An 18,829-nucleotide genomic window follows, 5' to 3' on the forward strand; every position below is an offset into this window, starting at 1 on the left:
ATCAGAATGATTTCTCGAATAAACCTAATCTCTTAAAATCGGCATCAAGTATTTAGAACATGCACCATCTTACTACGACTTAGAGTTCACTTTTCAACCGCTTGTTCTTGATTTATTTATTTATCTTTTCTCTTTATTCATATTCATCCCCTTCGTCCTTTTCTTCATAAATCTTAAGATTCATTTTAATGGCTGCAAGCCCTTACATTTATAAAGCAATTTGATACTTTGATTTGCAATTCGAATCGGTTCAGACTATTATTTAGAACGGGTCTGGTTGAAAATTTTTGGGATCTTTATAATCTCCAGTTCGATCCTGAGAGTGGGTGGGTTTCCTGAAACTGGAGATAACTTGGAGGCGCTTAAGGGCTTCGTACGGCTGGGTTGGGCCAGCTGACGGTGGACTTTTGAGATTTAGAAAGGACCTGGTTGAGAACTTCTGACGGGCTTACCATTTATAAGCTAACTAGAATTTTACCCGGCGCAATGCGCCGGGCAGTTGGTTGGTATAACCCGAGCGTATAATGGAAAGTCAACGCGAATGCAATCAGTATCGGTTACGGTCGTTATGGTAGAAACAACGTTGATAAAATCCAATAGTTAAAATCACAAAAAATATATATGTCAAGTTAATATATAAAAACAATATATTTAAAACGATGTTTATTCGGTCAGTAAACTCAAGCATTGCGGTCCCGGTGTTGCGGGGGTAGGTCGGTAAAACCCATGCGTTGGAAAACCCGAGCGTTACGACTGAAAGTCGATGCGAATTCGGTCAGTTTCAATTACAGTATAACCAGCGTTGGTAAAACCCAATCGTTGAAATCCAAAAAATAAATTCGTTAAATTAACAAATAAGAAAATATATTTAAAACAATTTTTATTCGGTCGACAAACCCAAGCATTGCAGTCCCCAGTGTTGTGTCATTGAGTCGGTAAAACCCAGACGTTGTCGGTGCCGAGTGTTGCGACGGTAAGTCGACGCGAATTCGGTGGTTTTGGAAACGTTTGATACGGTACCGGGACTAAAAAAATCAATAAAACCCCATCGTTGGTAAAAATCGAGTGTTGTCAGTTCGAGCATTGCGGTGGTGAATCGGTAAAACTTGGGTGTTGGTAATACCCGAGCATTGTCGGACCTGGATATTATGGCAGTAAGTCTACGCGAGTTTGGTCGATTCTGAATATGTTTGTTAGGATATTAGACTTAAACAAAAAAGGAAAAAAAAATGGTCTGGCCAATGGTGCGGGCAACTTGGACCAATAGATGGCCAAGCGGCACCAAACTTCACAATTATTATATAGTAATAATATTCAGGACACTGGTTTTTCATTGTTCTTGTTTTCAAAAGAAAGTTCATCTCAATGGCAAACAATCTAAACATGGAATAATGTTGTGATTATGGGGTTCATTAGCAAAACCGCCTACAGTTCGTGAAGAGTATTAACTATTAACAATGGAGAATCATAATGATTAACTTCCAAAATGCTACAGATCAGATCGTTCATTATATGAATCTATTTTATCCAGACCTTATGACAACCATTAATGCCATTCAAGCAAATGCAGAACACACTGGCATACCTGCTTACCAACTCACGTAAATCGATGAGAAGGCTCAAACTCTACCCATTAAAGCTACTTTAAAATATATTTCCAAGTCTGTAGATCAGTGTGAATCAACGAAATGGAATTCAGTGAAACTAACGTCCGAATGAGTTCGATTCCCTCAAGGTTCTGAGAAATGGATGTTGTTTAGTGGCAAGCACTAGTTATAAATGTGACTTTTAATATGCATAGGCATTTGCCAATTTGCAAATAAATCTTTCAAAACTTCCAAAGAATACATATGTTCATAATCATTTAATAAAGTGACAGTATATGTATATCACCTTTAATCCAGTCCAGAATGAAGTATACCGAGCAAAGAACTTCATTGCGCAAATGATACGCGCCATGAAAGGAAACCTTTGCTGTTAATGAGTTCTTGGGCTCAAGCATCTTGTACCAACATCGACCATTTGGTATCTTGAAGAAAGATGTTATCTTAAACATTGATATGAGTTGGGAAACCATCTAGCCAATACCCGATACTTGATATTCACAATGAGTGCAAAGATGTAGTAGCATGGAAGATGCAATAATGCAACCACTAAGTACCTGCATATGTCATGTTTTAACAATTATAAGTAGAATCGGAGTAATCTTACTCAAAGATGATTGACGATGAATACATACCATAATGGAGAATATTCCATGGTTAAGTCAAGAAACGGGTATGGCCACCTGGAAAGAAGAAAAAATATTGTCTAAGACGGGAATAAATAAAATTATGACGAAAATTTATATATAATGAAAAAGTCAACATACCAAGTTTGTACACAGGCATGAACAATCCAGTTAAAGATCACATAAAAGGCGGTAAGGAAGATAAAGTATGAAATTCTGAACCATGGGAAACGCTGAAACAAAAAGAAATACACTAATTAACACGAGTTAAACACAACTCGTAAAAGAGAATAAAATGGTAGAGAAATTTACCAGGCTGTTCAAGGCTGTTTCCCCAAGAAGGAAAACAAGATTAAGTGAATGTGCAAGAATTGTCAACTGTCATGATGATGAAAAAACAAAATCTTTAAACAAGATAAAGGAAACTCAGTAATCAAACTAATGCGCTACATATGAAAATTGAAATTGTTAATGATGGGAAAAAGTGCAAGTACTCACAAAATTCATTGGATATTCATTAATGGTAAGAAACGGGACAATCACAAGCCAATAAACAGAATCTGTTAGCATCGATGCGCCAGCAGTAATCTGTGTACAACAAACAAGTAAATTATCAGCTAAAAGACTAGAAACTTAGCTATGAATTACACACCTAATCATCTGACATATCTTACCGGTGATTTTTCGCATATTGGTATCAACAACGAAAAAACAGGAGGTAATGTATGCTGTTTTTTTAAACAAAGTAAGAACTTTTAGATGGTAATGTACCTGAAAAAGAATTTGAAATACATAACCCCAAAAGGCAGCACTTTGCAAGAAACAACATCCTCCATGTTGACTTGATGCATTCTCCAAATCTCCATTATGAAGAGGCTCATAAATTGCTTGATGAGCATTAACATCTAAGCTACGAACAGCAAACATCTTATGCTGCCAAAATAATCCATAGGCTGAAAACAATGACCCAAACTGCAAAAACTCAAATAGGCTAAAATTCATGCAAATGATATGAAGTTCATAAAAACTGAAGAACAAAGTGTTGCATAATTAACTGAAACAAGAATTTGGGGAGGAAAAGGCATACCGCAAAGTAGAAGATAACCAGAGTAAAGGTCCACCTAGCCAAAACAAAAAACAAGGAAAAATCACAAACTTTTGTAAATGCCAATAATCATATACATATTATGCAAATATACAAGTTACTTACTGAGTATAATAATAAAACAAGTCTGTGCCAACTTGAACAACATCAGCAGTGCAAGCAGAAAAAAGCAAACAAAATGCAATGACTCTAAAAGCTAGTAACCAACCAGGGTGTATCTCCTTGACACATGGCATCCATGCTTCACGGTCATAGAAATCCCAAACCCGTTCTAGCCGAGTTGCCTCTTTGTAAGTTTCTGAATTGTGTGAACCTTCATATCTCCAGATCAAAAACGATGCTATAAACATTGAACCAAACACCCATATTGAACACAGTAAGAACTTCCAATTCATCCAGTAATCCAGGCTAGTCGTATCACTCGGAACCATCATCCTGTTAAAAACACACAGACCTATGTTAAAGTTTGTACGCCGCTTAATTAATTTCATTTATATCAGTTTTGTTAAGAATAAACTTTTACTTGTTTTTCTAAATCGGTTTATTTTGATACTAAAACAATCAGAACATTATAAATTTATAATCATATCCATAATCATTTTACCTAAACACTCAAAACTAATTATGGTGACTGATTAAACACATACACAAACATCCGGAGGAAGGAGATAAAGGAGACATTATGAAAAGTTTGATCCAATAACGGATTTCTAACTTAAACAGATTACAAAAGAGCAACATGCTACTAAACAGATTACAAGTAGTATAAACAAAAATCCAGCTGCAAGCATACATTAACGAGCCTAACCGTTTATACTCATCGAGCCTTAACGAACCTAATGTATTTTTCAAGTTTCAAATCTTTGGACTTGTGTATATTAATTTCACACTGTACAGCCGAACTCGAGCCTATGCTCGCTAAGACTTTTCACAAAATATATAAAAGTAATAAGAACTTCATATAAATTAATTAAGTTAATAACAAATAAACGATCTGAGCCGGAGATAGCAATTTCTACTGGCTATTAACAATTATTATTATATATAAAGTATTTAATAATCTAACTGAAATCATACATACAATCGAAACTAGTAATAAACCTAAAAAAGTAAACAGATGAAATCATACATTGAAGAAATCGCATAGAAATGAAAGCAAAGAGATGTAAAGTTAATAATACTACGATCGATGGATCAATATATTTGTTTGTTACCTTCAGTCTGAGATCGTAAAGTAACAGCGAAGATGAAAGATGTTAAAAATGTGATTGATTAGTAGTATTGTAATGGTAGTGGTGGAATGAATCTGAATGGATTCTTTGTTTGTTTTGATTGCAGTGGTCAATGAGTGGACTCGTGGACGACGTTGATTTGATCCAGATTTTAATTAATTTAATAAGCCAGGGACCATGGCTGGTCACACATGACAAATGCTTTATATTGCATTAAATATATATATTTTTTTTGGTAGGCTAGTTATGAAAAGAATAATATATTCTTAGTTCTTTCCATTTTAATTTAGTGAGATGTACAAACAATTGTAAATGGTGAAAAAGATGGAGAAACTTTTGTTAAGGGGTAAATTTGGAGAAACAATGTTATAATTTATATTTTTTTAATGTTTATTGAAATTGATTGTTAGTGGAGGAGAGTAAAAATAATAAAAATATAAAAGAAACTATTTAATTGAAAATGAGAAATAAAATGTAATATTTTTTAATGTAATCATAAAGATGAAAATGCTCAATAGCATTCACATCAGATCCTTCATTTTCTTGTAGAATGAAGTTGTAGTGAATTTTTTGTATATTTGAAATTGTTCAGTCTCTATAATATTTTAATATATAGGGTGGTTTAAGGTGTTGTGATGGGGTGGGGGAGAAAAAAAACTGTAGTGAACTTTTTGTATATTTAAAATTGTTCATTCACTATAATATTTTAGTATTTTTAAAAGTAGTTATAAGGGGAGAAATGAAAAAAATAATGATAAATGTATAAAAAATATTATTTAATTATAGAAAACTAAAATATAGTTTTTTTAATGAGTTAAGTGTCATTTTAGTACATGTGGTTTGAACAACTACGCAACTTTAGTATCTTTTTTGAATTTTTCGCAACTGGCTACCTCACCTTTCTAAAACTTGCAATTTTAGTACTTTTTTCTAATTCCGTCTATGTTTATCCGTTAAGTCAGGGGCACTTTAGTAATTTTGTTATTATTTTTTCTTTTAATAAAATTCCACCTTAACAGGTTTCTTTCAAAAAGTCAAAACCACAAAGAAAGCTGGAAGTTTGGGTCAAGCTCTAAACCTAAATCCCAATCAATCCAATCCTTGCAAGTCCCCCAAATTCATCAACAAACATCCACCATTCGCCCATTAACTACCGTTAAAGACCATCCCTGCATGATCCTCTGCTCTCCAGCCACCATTGGACGCCATTGTAAACGGAGCACCAGAAGAAATACGCTTACAACTTAGTCGGAATTTACAACATTGAAGCTTCCGATGCTGGCGTGTCTCGGAAAACAAGATTGTTCGCCGGAGTAAAGGAGTTGGGTTCATTTTCCGGTGAAAACTTGTGAGGCTTTGAGAGCATTTAGATCTAAGCTCAACTGCTTGATTTCTTGCCGGACTGGGAAATGAGAGAAGATGGAAACGAAGGCAGGTGACGATGGTGGCTGGTGGCGGTTCAAGACGGAGATGGGTGAAAATGGGGGCTGGTGGCGGTGCAGAGAGATGGGGTTGGTGGCTGGTGGCGGTGCAGAGAGATGGTGGTGAAAATGGTGGCTGGTGGCAGTGCAAAGAGATGGGGGTGAAAATGTTTCTGGTGGCGGTAACGACCTCAGCCGCATCAACAAACCACCATGGCTTGTTTAAAATGTTCTGAGGTGAAAGAGAGGTGAAAGAATGGGATTAGGGTTAGGATGATATTAAAGGGGAAGGAGAAGGAGCTTAAAAAATAAGAAAACAAATAAAATAACTAAAGTTACCATTATGCGCTTAACTTAACGGACAATTTAAACGGGGTTTACAAAAAAGTACTAAAATGGCCAGTTTTTGAAACATGGAGTAGCTAGTTGCGAAAAATTCAAAAAATGTACTAAAGTTGCGTAGTTGTTCAAACTACAGGTACTAAAATGACACTTAACTATTTTTTTATTGTAATATTGGAAATGAAGATATAAGAGTAGATGGGAATGCTCTAATATTGCTACAATGTAAGGCCCCGTTCCCGGTAGCCCTACTTTAGCGTCGGATTTACTCACAAACACAGTTCTACAAATCAGAGTTTATTAAAACTTTGCGCGGAATATAAAACATTAATCGTTTATTACAAAGCATTCAATCTTTCCTTTAAATCCATAACATAAAACCTCATATTTAAACATCATTTCTTCTATCTTCAGATGTCAGCCGTTCAATCCATGCCATGTGTCATCCTCATGCCATCTCGATAAACATGTATACCTGCGTGCATACTAAAAGTCAGCTACGCTGAGTGAGTTCTAGTTAATCAGGTAACATGCATTACATACACATATCATACATTCTTACGTATCCGAAGATACATGCTCATACTTAACCAGTTACCCTTTTGTTCTACATACATACATACTATCACTTACCTCAGTACACCGAGAGTATGTTCATAGTCCACCGTCTATACCTATACTCAAGGTCGTGAACACGTAAAAGGTCCACAGTCCTTACCTATGTTCACCATTTATGGTACGTGCAAGGTCCGCAGTCCTTTCCTATACCATCCTACATTTACAACACGTGCGAGGTCCGCAGTCCTTCCCTATGTTGTAACCTAATTCATAGCACGTACGAGGTCCACAGTCCTCCGCTATGCTACCACCATGCAATTACAGCACGTATAAGGTCCACAGTCCTTTCCTATGATGATGCCTATCTGAAGTACGTATAAGGTCCACAGTCCTTAACTACGTTCTCATCTATCATCTATAACACGTATAAGGCCCACAGTCCTTAACTACGCCATCACATTCCAAGTCTAAGCCCAACGGAAGTTAGAAGGATTTGCCATCCTAACTTACTGCGTCAGATATAGAGCTCACATACCATTCCTTTACCTGCATACACTTACTTCGCATATACAATAATTACATCATATCATAAGAACACTCTAGGCGTTCTTCACATCATTCATTTAACAATCATACTCCTTGTCGGTACGTGCAATATCCGAAGATCGTTCACGCCCCGACTAGCATTCGTTCATAACGATCATACATCATCCATATATAACATTCATATCTTTATTTGCAACCTGACAGTACGCGCAATATCCGAAGATCGTTCGTGTACCGACAAGCAATCATTCATATCTATCACATGTATCATATATGGCCTACACTTACCACTTAAGGTAAGTGTATTAACTAATCACATCGAGTATGCACACAGCCCCGAAAAACATAACAATGAATGGGGCTAGAAACTCACCTGAACTCTGCTTCTTCCTCCAATAATCTTTCCTTAAGTGAGCCCAGCTAACTGTATAATATTTACATGTGTCAATTAACTATTACTACTCCTATCGCTTTTCTATCTTTATATAACCCACACGAACGGGGGTTCGGGGGCAACGCCCCTGACAGTGGGGTTCTAGGGGCGGCAGTCCCTAGCAGGGTCCAAGGGGCAGAGCCCCTGGCTGGGGTCGAGCTGATTCGCATTTTCCATTAGGATTTTAAATTATTTTCTAATTCGCTAACTCATTCGTCATAACAAATTAAGTCTGATTCGCTATCCGATTCGTTACCTTAAATGTAAGCGACCATACATGTTAGGCGAACTTAACTTAAGCGAAGTTAATCATTCAGCGAACTTAATCATTCAGCGAACTTAATCCTTCAGCGAACTTAATCATTCAGCAAACTTGTATATGGCGAAGTTAATTAGTAAGCGAACATATAGGGCGAACTTGACTGGCGAACTTGCTGCGCGCGAACTTAGCTGCAACGAACTTGCTTGCAGGCGAAGTTGTCGCAGCGAGCTGCTGCTGCTAGGGTCAGTTTATCGATCCAAAACATGCTTTTTACCACCCTTAGTCCGCTCGTTTATGGCTCGGATTTAGTCCCAGCCATTCCCTAGTCCGATTGCGGCCCAAACTTGACCCGTTTGTAACATAAAGCATGAAACTTTAAGGCTAAACGTTTAATACTAGGTCTAGGGTCCATTTTAAATGAGCCGCACCTATTTGCAGGTCCATTAAGTTCATTTTTAGCATCAAGTTCACAACTTTACGTTTCATTTACACACGATCTATTCTCGTTCTAAGTTTCACAACTAAACGTTTATAAAAACGTAAACTTTAAGGTAAAAGACATACCTTTACGTGTTCGTTTGGTATCGATTAGCTAGGTTATGAACTTGAATCTTGTATCTATCTTGTGTATTGAAGATTTATCTTTATCGGGCTCGGTTTTGGTCACGGATCTCGCTCCTACCTCTCACGGCCGTATACAAGTAGTGGTGTGTGTGTGTTTTTGAGTGTGTAGAGAAATATGGAAGATGGAATGAGGATTAGGGTTTTAGGATGGTTTAAGGGGGTATTTATATCCCTTTAAGCCCATGGACCTAAGACCCATCTTTCCTTTTTGGTCCATAACTAATCCCATTTAAATGGCCTACTTACTCTTTCGTATTTTATTATTATTACTATTATTATTCCACTAACTCATTTATTTCACCCGACACAAATAATATATATTAGTATTATTCTAGAAATTTCGGGATGTTACATACAAGGATCACCATTATAGTTACTTGGAATGTTGTAGTGGTGGTGGACTTCTCGTGACGGTTGAATTAATCACACTTTGTCTTTCTAACATATGATGTGGTTATATACGCTGTGAAAAGTTCGTGAACGGGATCATGAACCCGAAGCTTCGAATACCACTTCTAACGTTCAAATTACTTTAGATTCTAACACTCAAATTACTTTAGATTGTTTCATTATAGACATTTATTATGAGTAACTGAGAAAATGAGAAATTAGAGCATTCCCATTCAATCCCTCAAAACACCCCCTATCTTTATAATTTAAAAAAATCTTTCAAATATTCACTCCATCCTATCCCCTATTTACATTCACTGACTCTAAATAATAGAAATTTGCTACAGTAGCTTTTTATTTATGAAAAGCTACTGTACACTCTCCATCTCAACTATACTGTACTTTCACCCGCCCTTGTCACTTTCTCCCGCTCATCTTTATAGGGTTCCTCAGCCCTCTCTAAAATCAAAGAGTTATGGGTTGAATCGAAGCAATCGGTGTCCATGTGTTAATCGATACAAGCTGCAACACGTACCTCTCTATCTTCATCTCTCAATTTCATTATGTTTATTGTAAGATTACAACTATTTTCATGAATTCACCTTCATTCATCCAAAATTAGGAACACCAAAGCTAAGACAACTAGTTTTATAAATTATTAAGAGTGCGTCTTCTACAAACTACCAGTTTTAAGGCACCTAATTAGTAGGTTCCTTTTGTGTTGTTGCTGAAGGGATACACCACCACTTTATGAATCAACAAAATAAGGAACTGAACTACGATTGAATGTCAAATTATGGTAGATGTTGATAGAACATAAAATTAGGGCATTGGAGGTAATCTCTATAACAATCATCAGTAGTCTAGGTATTGAAAATTAACAAGTCTAGAATAATTAGAACTAGTAAAATGCCCACCCGCATTGCGGGGCGATCAGTGGCGGCCCAACCATTTTAGAGGCCTAAAGCATAGGAAAAATTGGGGCCTTTATCCAACGTTAGATAGGTGAAATCACATCATTTATAAGCTTAATTTGTAGAATTTATTGAGTGATTGCCGTATTTCGTATACGAAACTATAAAATTTTCAATTTTTGTTTTCAAAAAGAGTTTGATTTATATAGATTTATTGGATGTTATTTCTTTATTATCCATAAGTGAATTTCGGGCCCATTTGTTGCAGCTGTTATTTCTTTTCCTTTAAATGTCCTTTCTAGCATGGATCTGCAAAAAAAATGTTGTGTATCCATTTTACCATACCAAAAACAGATTCAAACACAAACGGTATCCAAGCATGAACAGGGGAAGTAACTAATAGGAAAACGCAGCAGCTAACGCAACATATATTACCAACGGACATATTAGCAGCTAAAAACAACATATATTAATAACGGACAGTAGGCTAATCGAAACTTACAATAGTACTGAAACATAATATACTAACGAACAGTAGATTTTTTTATTCTTTATTTGTGAACTACAAATTAAAGTAACATTAAATTGGTTTTGTTTATTCTTTATTTGTGAATTACAAATAAAAAGCTATATAACTGTTCCTACATATTTCATCTTTACCGTTGATAAAAATTTATGTGTATTTTGACAGGTTGAGTTAATTGCATGTTTGATAACATGCCTCGTACATTCTTTCGCAAATTGTTGACATACATGTCTTCTGAAGATGATAGTGATGTTAATCTTAACGAAGATGGCAAAGGACAATGTATTCGCAAGCGTCGTAGGTTTATTCGGCGTAATCATATTCAGGGACATCAGCGTCTATATCGTGATTATTTTGCAGAAAATCCCATATATCCTGCAGATCTATTTCGACGAAGATTTCGTATGCGTCGTTCTTTATTTCTCCGTATTCTAAATGAGGTAGTGACTCACGAGCCATACTTTGTCCAAAGAAGAGATAATGTCGGAAGACTCGGTTTATCTTCTATGCAAAAGATAACTGCAGCACTTAGAATAATGGCATATGGGGTTACCGCAGATTTTATGGACGAATACATAAGCATTGGTGAGAGCACCGCAATGGAGAGCCTCAAAAAATTCTGTGAGACGATAGTAAATATCTTTTCAACTGAATATCTACGTTCACCAAACACCAATGATATTACTCGATTGCTTGCTGTTGCGAATCAACGAGGATTCCCTGGAATGCTCGGAAGCATCGACTGCATGCATTGGAAATGGAAAAATTGTCCCACAGCTTGAAAAGGTATGTACTCTGGCCACATTTGTGAACCTACTATTATTTTAGAGGCGGTTGCCTCATATGATCTCTGGATATGGCATGCATTTTTTGGCATGCCCGGTTCACATAACGACATTAACGTGCTAGAGAGGTCTTTCATTTTCACGGAACTTGCGCAAGGGCGTGCTCCTCCAGTCAATTACACAGTTAATGGCAACGACTATACTATGGGGTATTACCTTGCAGATGGCATTTATCCTAAGTGGCAAACTTTTGTAAAGACGATTCCAGCACCAAGAGGGAACAAGCACAAACATTTCACAAAAGCACAAGAATCTGTAAGAAAAGATGTCGAGCGAGCGTTTGGAGTACTTCAACAACGATTTGCAATCATTCGAGGACCTTCACGAATGTTCAAAGTGAGTGTGCTAACAAATATAATGAAAGCATGTGTTATTCTTCATAATATGATCATTGAAGATGAACGTGATGATGGTGACGATCTTAATATGGAGTATGATCAACTTGATGATAATCTCCCTGAATTGTCGCGCACTCATACATGTGAGTTTATGGACTTCATTGAACGTCATCTTCGTATTAGAGATAACTCGGCTCATCATCAACTTCAAGAAGATCTAGTTGAACATCAATGGCTACTATATTCTCAACAATAAACGATATCGCGTTATATTTTATTATTTCGTGAATGTTATTGGTTTGAGTTAGAAGCATGCTATGTGATGATTATTAGAATTATTTATGTAAGAACATAACTTATTAGCTCAACTTTTGTTTTAATTTGCATCTATTTGGGTCATTTGTTTGTAATGTGTTAGGAGTGTGCAACGGATACGACCCGGCCCGACCAACAATTTATTGCTTTTGTTAATCTTTTTGTTTGACTGATTAATGCTTTTGTAATGCTTCTCTAGATGTTCAATAGTCAAACTTGTTTTTCCTTTTTTTATCGTTAAAACATAGTCACAGTTGCCATTTTCACTTGTATATAACTTCCATATTTTTTTATCAGTCATATAGTGTATAAATGGAAATTTAGACTACTGTAAATTATAAATAGATAGCTTATATCATTTTAAACCCATATATTGATTATAATGTTTGGTTAAGAATACTTCACGAGTTTGAGCCGAGCTTTGGTTCGTTTAATGTTTAATTCGATTTTTCTAAATATTTAGAAACTTTTTAAAAGAAGAATATAATATGACAAAATAGCAAGTAGTTAATATTGTAAGTGAGTAGAAAGAGAAAAATTAATAAAAAAAATAATATAGAGATAGATTTAGAGGATAGGATGTGAGGTGTTTTCTAAAATGAAAGGTAAATTTTAAAAAGTAGTGATTTTTTGTTAAATTATAGGGATAAAGATGATGGAGGGGATAAAAATGCTCTTATAAAGAGAGATGCATGATGAAATCTCTAAAAAGGTGGAGGATCAGAGTGGACCATATCTCTAGAAGTGGCCCACCCGATCAAACTTCATTTAACTCTTAGACCATGAGTAGTCATAATGCCTTACCCCTATGCATTATACGACATATGGCGTCTAGTCAGAGTTATGATATTAGGAAAAAGGATTGTGTAGTCATAATTCTCCACCCCCGGGCATTTTATGCCACGTGGCGTCCATTCATTTTTATTTATTTTTTGTTTTTTAAATAATAATTCATTAAGTAATTAAATATAAAATTAAAAAAAACTAAATTAAAATAAAAGAAATACATAAAACCCTACTATACATTACAAACAATAATAAAAAAAATACATAAATATCTTCTTCTTCTCCTTTCTCGCCCCCTGTAACTCACCACCATAACAAACCACCGTAACAATAACACAAATAACCCATCGCCTTCAAAACACCATAATATCATTATCAACAACCTCACTAACCCCCTTAACTCTCAAAAGCCTACCTCCAATCCACCGTCATAATCACCAAATCGTCCACCGGCCGAGACTCAGCAATAATGGTAACAATATAACGGTCATATGTGTTTCAATATGCGTGCCTTTTAAGCGTTTTGTAGAAAACGCTGTTAAAAACGCAGACCAATAACGCGGAGGGGGCGGTGTGCCTCCGGCGTTTTCAATCAAAACGCCACCAAAACTTTGCGAGTACGGATGGTCTTAGGAGGAAACACAAAACCTTCTCTTATTTTAAATGAAGGTTTTCGATGCCTCACGACCTCACCTCAACCCTAGGATTAGGAATCATTGGCGATAGGCTAGAATCCTTATTAGTCGACATGTGTTGGGTTTAAACTCATTTGGTCAAGCCCGGTTAAAGTATTTTTACACTTGTGACTTGTTAGAGAAATATATATTATCATCACATAGAGTCTTACTATCTAGTTAAGGAAATGAACAAATACTAAAACGATTTTATACTATTTAGCCTTTTGAAGTGGCATCACATGAAATATATTAATCTATTTTAAATTTATAATTAATTTTAAAATTAAACTTCTAGAGTGTTATAATTTGGCCTACTTGATAAGGGTGGAAAGAATGACAGCCAAATATATCTTTTCGTCGTTATTTCAAGTTTGCAGCCCAAATTCACTTTGTCTGACGCATGGTAGTCCATTATCTAACGAAATTATAGTGCAAATTACTTAGTGAAAAGCGTATCTATGCTTTTGTGTCTAAGTTATTTAGTAATATAAATTACTAGTTTTAGAACTCGTGTAATGCATGAAAAACTCAAAAGAATGCAATTAATTTATAAAAATTAAATGATTAAATTAAAAAAAAAACTATGTTTTAACAAATTAAATCTACCTATTATAATAAAGTAAAATATTTGTGAACACTTGTCATGTTTTGGATAATTCTTACAATTTTTCCTCTGCAAAACTAATATCTTAATTAACCCTAATATATGTAATAAATCAATAATTATTCGTTTTCCTTTTACACTCTATTTATATTATATCTATACATTTTTATAAAAAATAAATATTAACGTATTATTTTACTATATATTCCAAAATACTTGCTAAAATCCAAAAATCAACAACAAACCATGTTTGTCAAAGATTGAAAAGAATATAATTTCAAATGTTATCATTAACATATTGTACTATTTATATCTTAAAAGATAGTAAAGAAAACAAAACTCGAACATGCTTTTATTTCAAAAAGTAATTTTTTAATCATTAGATTATAAATATATGCTTAAAATTCGATCTTTTTTTTAAATCAATCCATTTATCTATTATTATTATTGTAAATTGTCATATAAATTTATAAATTATAAATATATGTTTTAAATTTATCCATTTACTTTTTTCGGTTAATTTAGTAAAGTATATAAATGTTAAAATGTAATAATAGTATATACCCGTCACTTTTAGGTATAACAAAGTTTATCATATTGAATTTATTAGTTTTATTATAAAGGATTGTTTCGAGTTTTTTTTTGGAATTTAAATTTGATTTTTATAGGTCAAAAGTTAGTAATAGATTGTTTAGTACAAGTTAACTACATTTATGTCAGAATTTAATACAAGTCAAAAATGATAAATTTGAGTATTTTTAAAAGTTTGAGAATGCAAATAGACTTATCGTCAAATTTGTTACGGGTTCAAAGTGTTGACTTAAAAATGTCAAGCGGATGAAAGTTAGAATTTTAAATATGATTTGGGTTTCAAATTTATTTTCAAGGGCATTTTTGGAAATAATTAAAAAATTCAGAATTTGGCAAATTGACTATTTTTCCTTCGAATATTAAAATTTAAGAAAAAATTGCAAACACTTTCGACATGCCACCCCAGGCCTATCAATGCTTCTAACTTTTGTCAAATTTGAAATATTTGTATCAGCATTAACTTTTCTTTCAATTGTGATCAGAGCATTGTATTAAAAGCATGGCATGCAAAACTATGCTTAAATGAAGAAAAATATTCATAAAATTGAATGGGTTAACATGTTATTTTTATGTTGTCATTATGACAAAGTCGAGAAGTCCCCTGAAACTTATCAAAATCTTTTTCATTGTTTAGCTTAGAAAAACATAGTTCTTGAAAAATCTGTCGTTACAATTTAGTGTTCTCATTTCATTCGATGGGTGGTAAATTGATAAATATATCAATAAAGGTAACGCTCCTTCTGTATTTAGGCTGAGTGTTTATAAATTCTATCGTATGAGAAGTCTTATTTCCTAAATTGGTTCATAACCAAAATTCTTTCAATTATACTTATATGACACTAAAAATAAAATTTGCAATAGAAAGAGCGCTCTCGGGTACGTTTTTGCACATATCTTTTTTTTATTAAGTTCATTTAAAAAAATCATTTTGTGATATAAATAAAATCAATTTATGTACACATATATAGTATATATACAAGCATAGATGTAATACATTTTTTCATATACGTTACGAATTATTTGCTTTACTTGTAATTTTATAATTTGGATCATCTTGTGTGTGGCACGAGCTCTAATGCTAGTAGTGTAATGAATTCAAATTATATTTTCTAATAAAATATTCGTACGAATACGTGGTGCATTCTCATGCAATATTTTCATAATCACAATAAAATATGCACATGGTGATTTTATAAGTTGTTGTTAGGCCATGATTTTTATACTGGGGATCTTTTATCCTTGACTGTCTTATAGATAGTTTATCCTTAAAATATACATCAGGATATAAAGGATCGAAGATCCTCGGTATTGTTTGTTTACTAATGATTGCATTTAGTATGGTGATGTGTTAGAGAGGTGTAGCAACTTTAAGACATACTTGTACAAGTGATCCTCACGAGACATCCTATAGCTGGAGCGTGGATCCAGGATCCTACTTAGATGTAGCTGTTAATGGACGATTTCATGTGAAGATAAATGTGCAAATATCAACAACGGTATCTAGACTTGGTCTACCGCTTATCTCGCTACTGGATGGCTATTGGCACGTGGTCAAAGGTCGTGGAGCGGCTAAGTGGAAGACTTCCGTGTAATTAGGAGATATTGTTATTATTGTTATTATCTTATTTAAACGAGATATGATTGAGTTAGATACACACATGTACTTACACACACTAGAGCAGAACTAAACACTCTCTCTACACTAGCTTTCTTTGTAATCTCGATCATATACTCCAAAAACGTTTGTAATCACCTTTTGTTCATTAATAAACTCGACGGTGGTAGTTTTCACCGTCCGGGGGTTTTTTTGTGCCGGAGACCAAGATAACCATATACTCGTCGACCAAATGTTACCTTGTTGATCATTGACTAAAGTACTTCGACCAAAGATTATCCTATTAATCCTTGACCGGAGATATTTTACCAACGATTGCCTTGATAAGTTTTGACCGAAGTAAGACTATTTTGGTTAAGGGCTTTTTCCCTCGTGATCAAATCATTGTGTTCACCAATATTACGCTTATACACTTATCATCATCAAGTTAGCACCTTACCTCACTTAACAGATTTGGATACATTATCCTTAGCAGATTTTTGTCCAAAACAGCTGTAATTATATTTTTTTAATGGAATAGCGAATTCTAACAAAAGATGATAAGATATTTCATTATAAATGACATAAAAAAATAACATCGTATATAATATTAGTATAACTGAAAACACGCTTTTGTATTATATACTTAAAAGAAATGGATGAGAACTTCGTGGATCCATGGAGGTTGAATAAATAGGTAAGAATAAAATTGATATTCATTCATAATTTCTTTTTGTTTTAATCTTCTCATACCTATAAATATCGTTCATTAATTTAAAAAAACCTCATGTCTTATCGAGTCTAACCTTGAACTATTCAGAGTATACTAATTAAGAGCAGTTTTGAACTCATCTTCTAAATTTTTGTGAGATGATTTTGTAAATTATAGCCATGGTTATGAGTGGTTTCAAGTGATAGAGAGAAAAGTTAGCTTTTTTCCTGTAAATTTTGGGAAAGTTTGTTTGTCATCATTTATTTTTTAATATTTGTTGAAATTAGTTGTGAAGAAGAGATAGAGAAACTACAATAATAAATGTATAAAGAAATAGTATTTAATCAAATATAAAACAAAATGAAGGGATTTTCACTTTTAAGTGTAACATGGTGAGTATTATATTGAAAATACTTATGGAAAAGATAATATAAATATGTATTTCAGGTCAAGTGGGAGAAGATATTAGCTTTTGGGTTAGGATATTCACGCCCTCTATCCCCATCTTTGTAATTACACAATAAAACACTATATTTCTCTATCTGGTTTCATTAAATAATATTAGTTTATACCTTTATAATTACAGTTTTCTCTCCCCTCTACTCACAACTAATTCAATAAATATTAAAAAATACATAGTGACAAACATACTCTCCCCAAATTTACAAAAAAAATCACTACATTTTCTCCCTCCACCCTATAATTTACACTCACAACCACTCAAAACTGTAACATCCTAAAATATTATAACATTAAATAAAGGAAGATTTTGTTAAGTTGTAGAGCGTTAAATAATATTAGCTAGTGATTAATAAAGAGTCATGGACTTGGATTAATTATGGTGGATTAAGGGTATTGGGCCTTAGGTCCATGGGCTTTAAGGAATATAAATATCCCCTTAACCCATCCTAAAACCCTAAATCCTCATTCTTACCATCTTATTCTCTACACATTCATAACACACATACCCTACACCACCATATACGACCGAGAGAGAGACAAGCGAGATCCGAGAGCTAGCAAACGTTAGTTGTGATTAGATCTTTGTTATTCGAGCCTTATACAAGATCTAGAGTTCCTAAACAAGCTAACCAAGATCAAACGAGCACGTAAAGGTATGTTTTAGGCTTAAAGTTTATGTTTTTATGAACGTTTAACCTTGAAACGTAGAACGAGATTAGATCGGGTGTAAATGAAACGTAAAATTGCAAACTTGATAATAAAAATGGATGTAATGAACCCGAAAATGGAAACGGCTCGATTAAATGAACCCTTGAACCTAGTTGGAACGTTTTAGCTTGAAAAGATCAAACCTTACGATTCGTTCGGGTCAAACTTAGGCCGCAATCGGACTAGGGAACGATTGGGGCTAAGGCCGAACCATAATAAGCAAACAAATGTCGCAAAACGCGTGTTTTGGATTGGCGAAACGAACTCCGACAGCAGCGAGCTTGCTGTATAACTTCGCTGGTTATAAGTACGCTGTTGTATGAACTTCGCTGGTTATATAAGTTCGCTGATGTATAAACTTCGCTGGTTAAGTTCGCTAATATACAACTTCGCCACTGGTTAAGTTCGCTAATATGCAACTTAGCCACTAGTTAAGTTCGCTAATATATAACTTCGCTACTGGTCAAGTTCGCTGATGTTAAGTTCGGTACTAGCTAAGTTTGCATAAGTTAAGTTCGGTAACGAATCAGATAGCGAATCAGACTTAATACGTTATGAATAATGAGTTAACGAATTAGAAATTAAATTAAAATCCTAATGGAAAATGTGTTAAG

At 34.3% G+C, this 18,829-nt stretch overlaps 2 protein-coding genes across 2 annotated transcripts; one reads left to right on the plus strand and one right to left on the minus strand.

The window, feature by feature from the left end:
• Window positions 1-1,790: 1,790 nt before the first annotated feature.
• On the minus strand, window positions 1,791-4,678 carry LOC143622290 (uncharacterized). Its single transcript, XM_077093478.1, has 9 exons — window positions 4,550-4,678; window positions 3,441-3,770; window positions 3,318-3,351; window positions 3,002-3,202; window positions 2,729-2,818; window positions 2,543-2,608; window positions 2,372-2,463; window positions 2,240-2,287; window positions 1,791-2,161 (listed from the first exon to the last, which is right to left on the minus strand). Exons 2-9 carry the CDS (start codon window positions 3,767-3,769, stop codon window positions 2,044-2,046), a joined length of 978 nt encoding a protein of 325 aa, XP_076949593.1. The 5' UTR covers window position 3,770; window positions 4,550-4,678; the 3' UTR covers window positions 1,791-2,043.
• Window positions 4,679-10,286: 5,608 nt separating this feature from the next.
• LOC143622218 (uncharacterized) lies at window positions 10,287-12,022 on the plus strand. The gene is made up of 2 exons (XM_077093419.1): window positions 10,287-11,304; window positions 11,518-12,022. The coding sequence occupies exons 1-2, from the start codon at window positions 10,763-10,765 to the stop codon at window positions 12,020-12,022; spliced, it is 1,047 nt and encodes a 348-aa protein (XP_076949534.1). The 5' UTR covers window positions 10,287-10,762.
• Window positions 12,023-18,829: the final 6,807 nt, after the last annotated feature.

Source organism: Bidens hawaiensis, unplaced genomic scaffold, assembly GCF_021521415.1.
Source record: "Bidens hawaiensis isolate Kalapana, Puna unplaced genomic scaffold, B.hawaiensis_p1.1 tig00003115_1, whole genome shotgun sequence".
NCBI lineage: Eukaryota > Viridiplantae > Streptophyta > Magnoliopsida > Asterales > Asteraceae > Bidens > Bidens hawaiensis.

What these genes read in the sequence shown, in the direction of transcription:
- LOC143622290 (XM_077093478.1), bottom strand. Translation starts at nt 3,769, where the DNA reads ATGATGGTTCCGAGTGATACGACTAGCCTGGATTACTGGATGAATTGG. An exon ending in TGGTTATCTTCTACTTTGCG is followed by an intron (nt 3,203 to 3,317) that starts GTATGCCTTTTC and finishes GAGTTTTTGCAG; the next exon opens with TTTGGGTCATTGTTTTCAGC. An exon ending in AAACAGCCTTGAACAGCCTG is followed by an intron (nt 2,464 to 2,542) that starts GTAAATTTCTCT and finishes TTTTTGTTTCAG; the next exon opens with CGTTTCCCATGGTTCAGAAT.
- LOC143622218 (XM_077093419.1), top strand. Translation starts at nt 10,763, where the DNA reads ATGTTTGATAACATGCCTCGTACATTCTTTCGCAAATTGTTGACATAC. An exon ending in GCGAATCAACGAGGATTCCC is followed by an intron (nt 11,305 to 11,517) that starts TGGAATGCTCGG and finishes TTTCACGGAACT; the next exon opens with TGCGCAAGGGCGTGCTCCTC.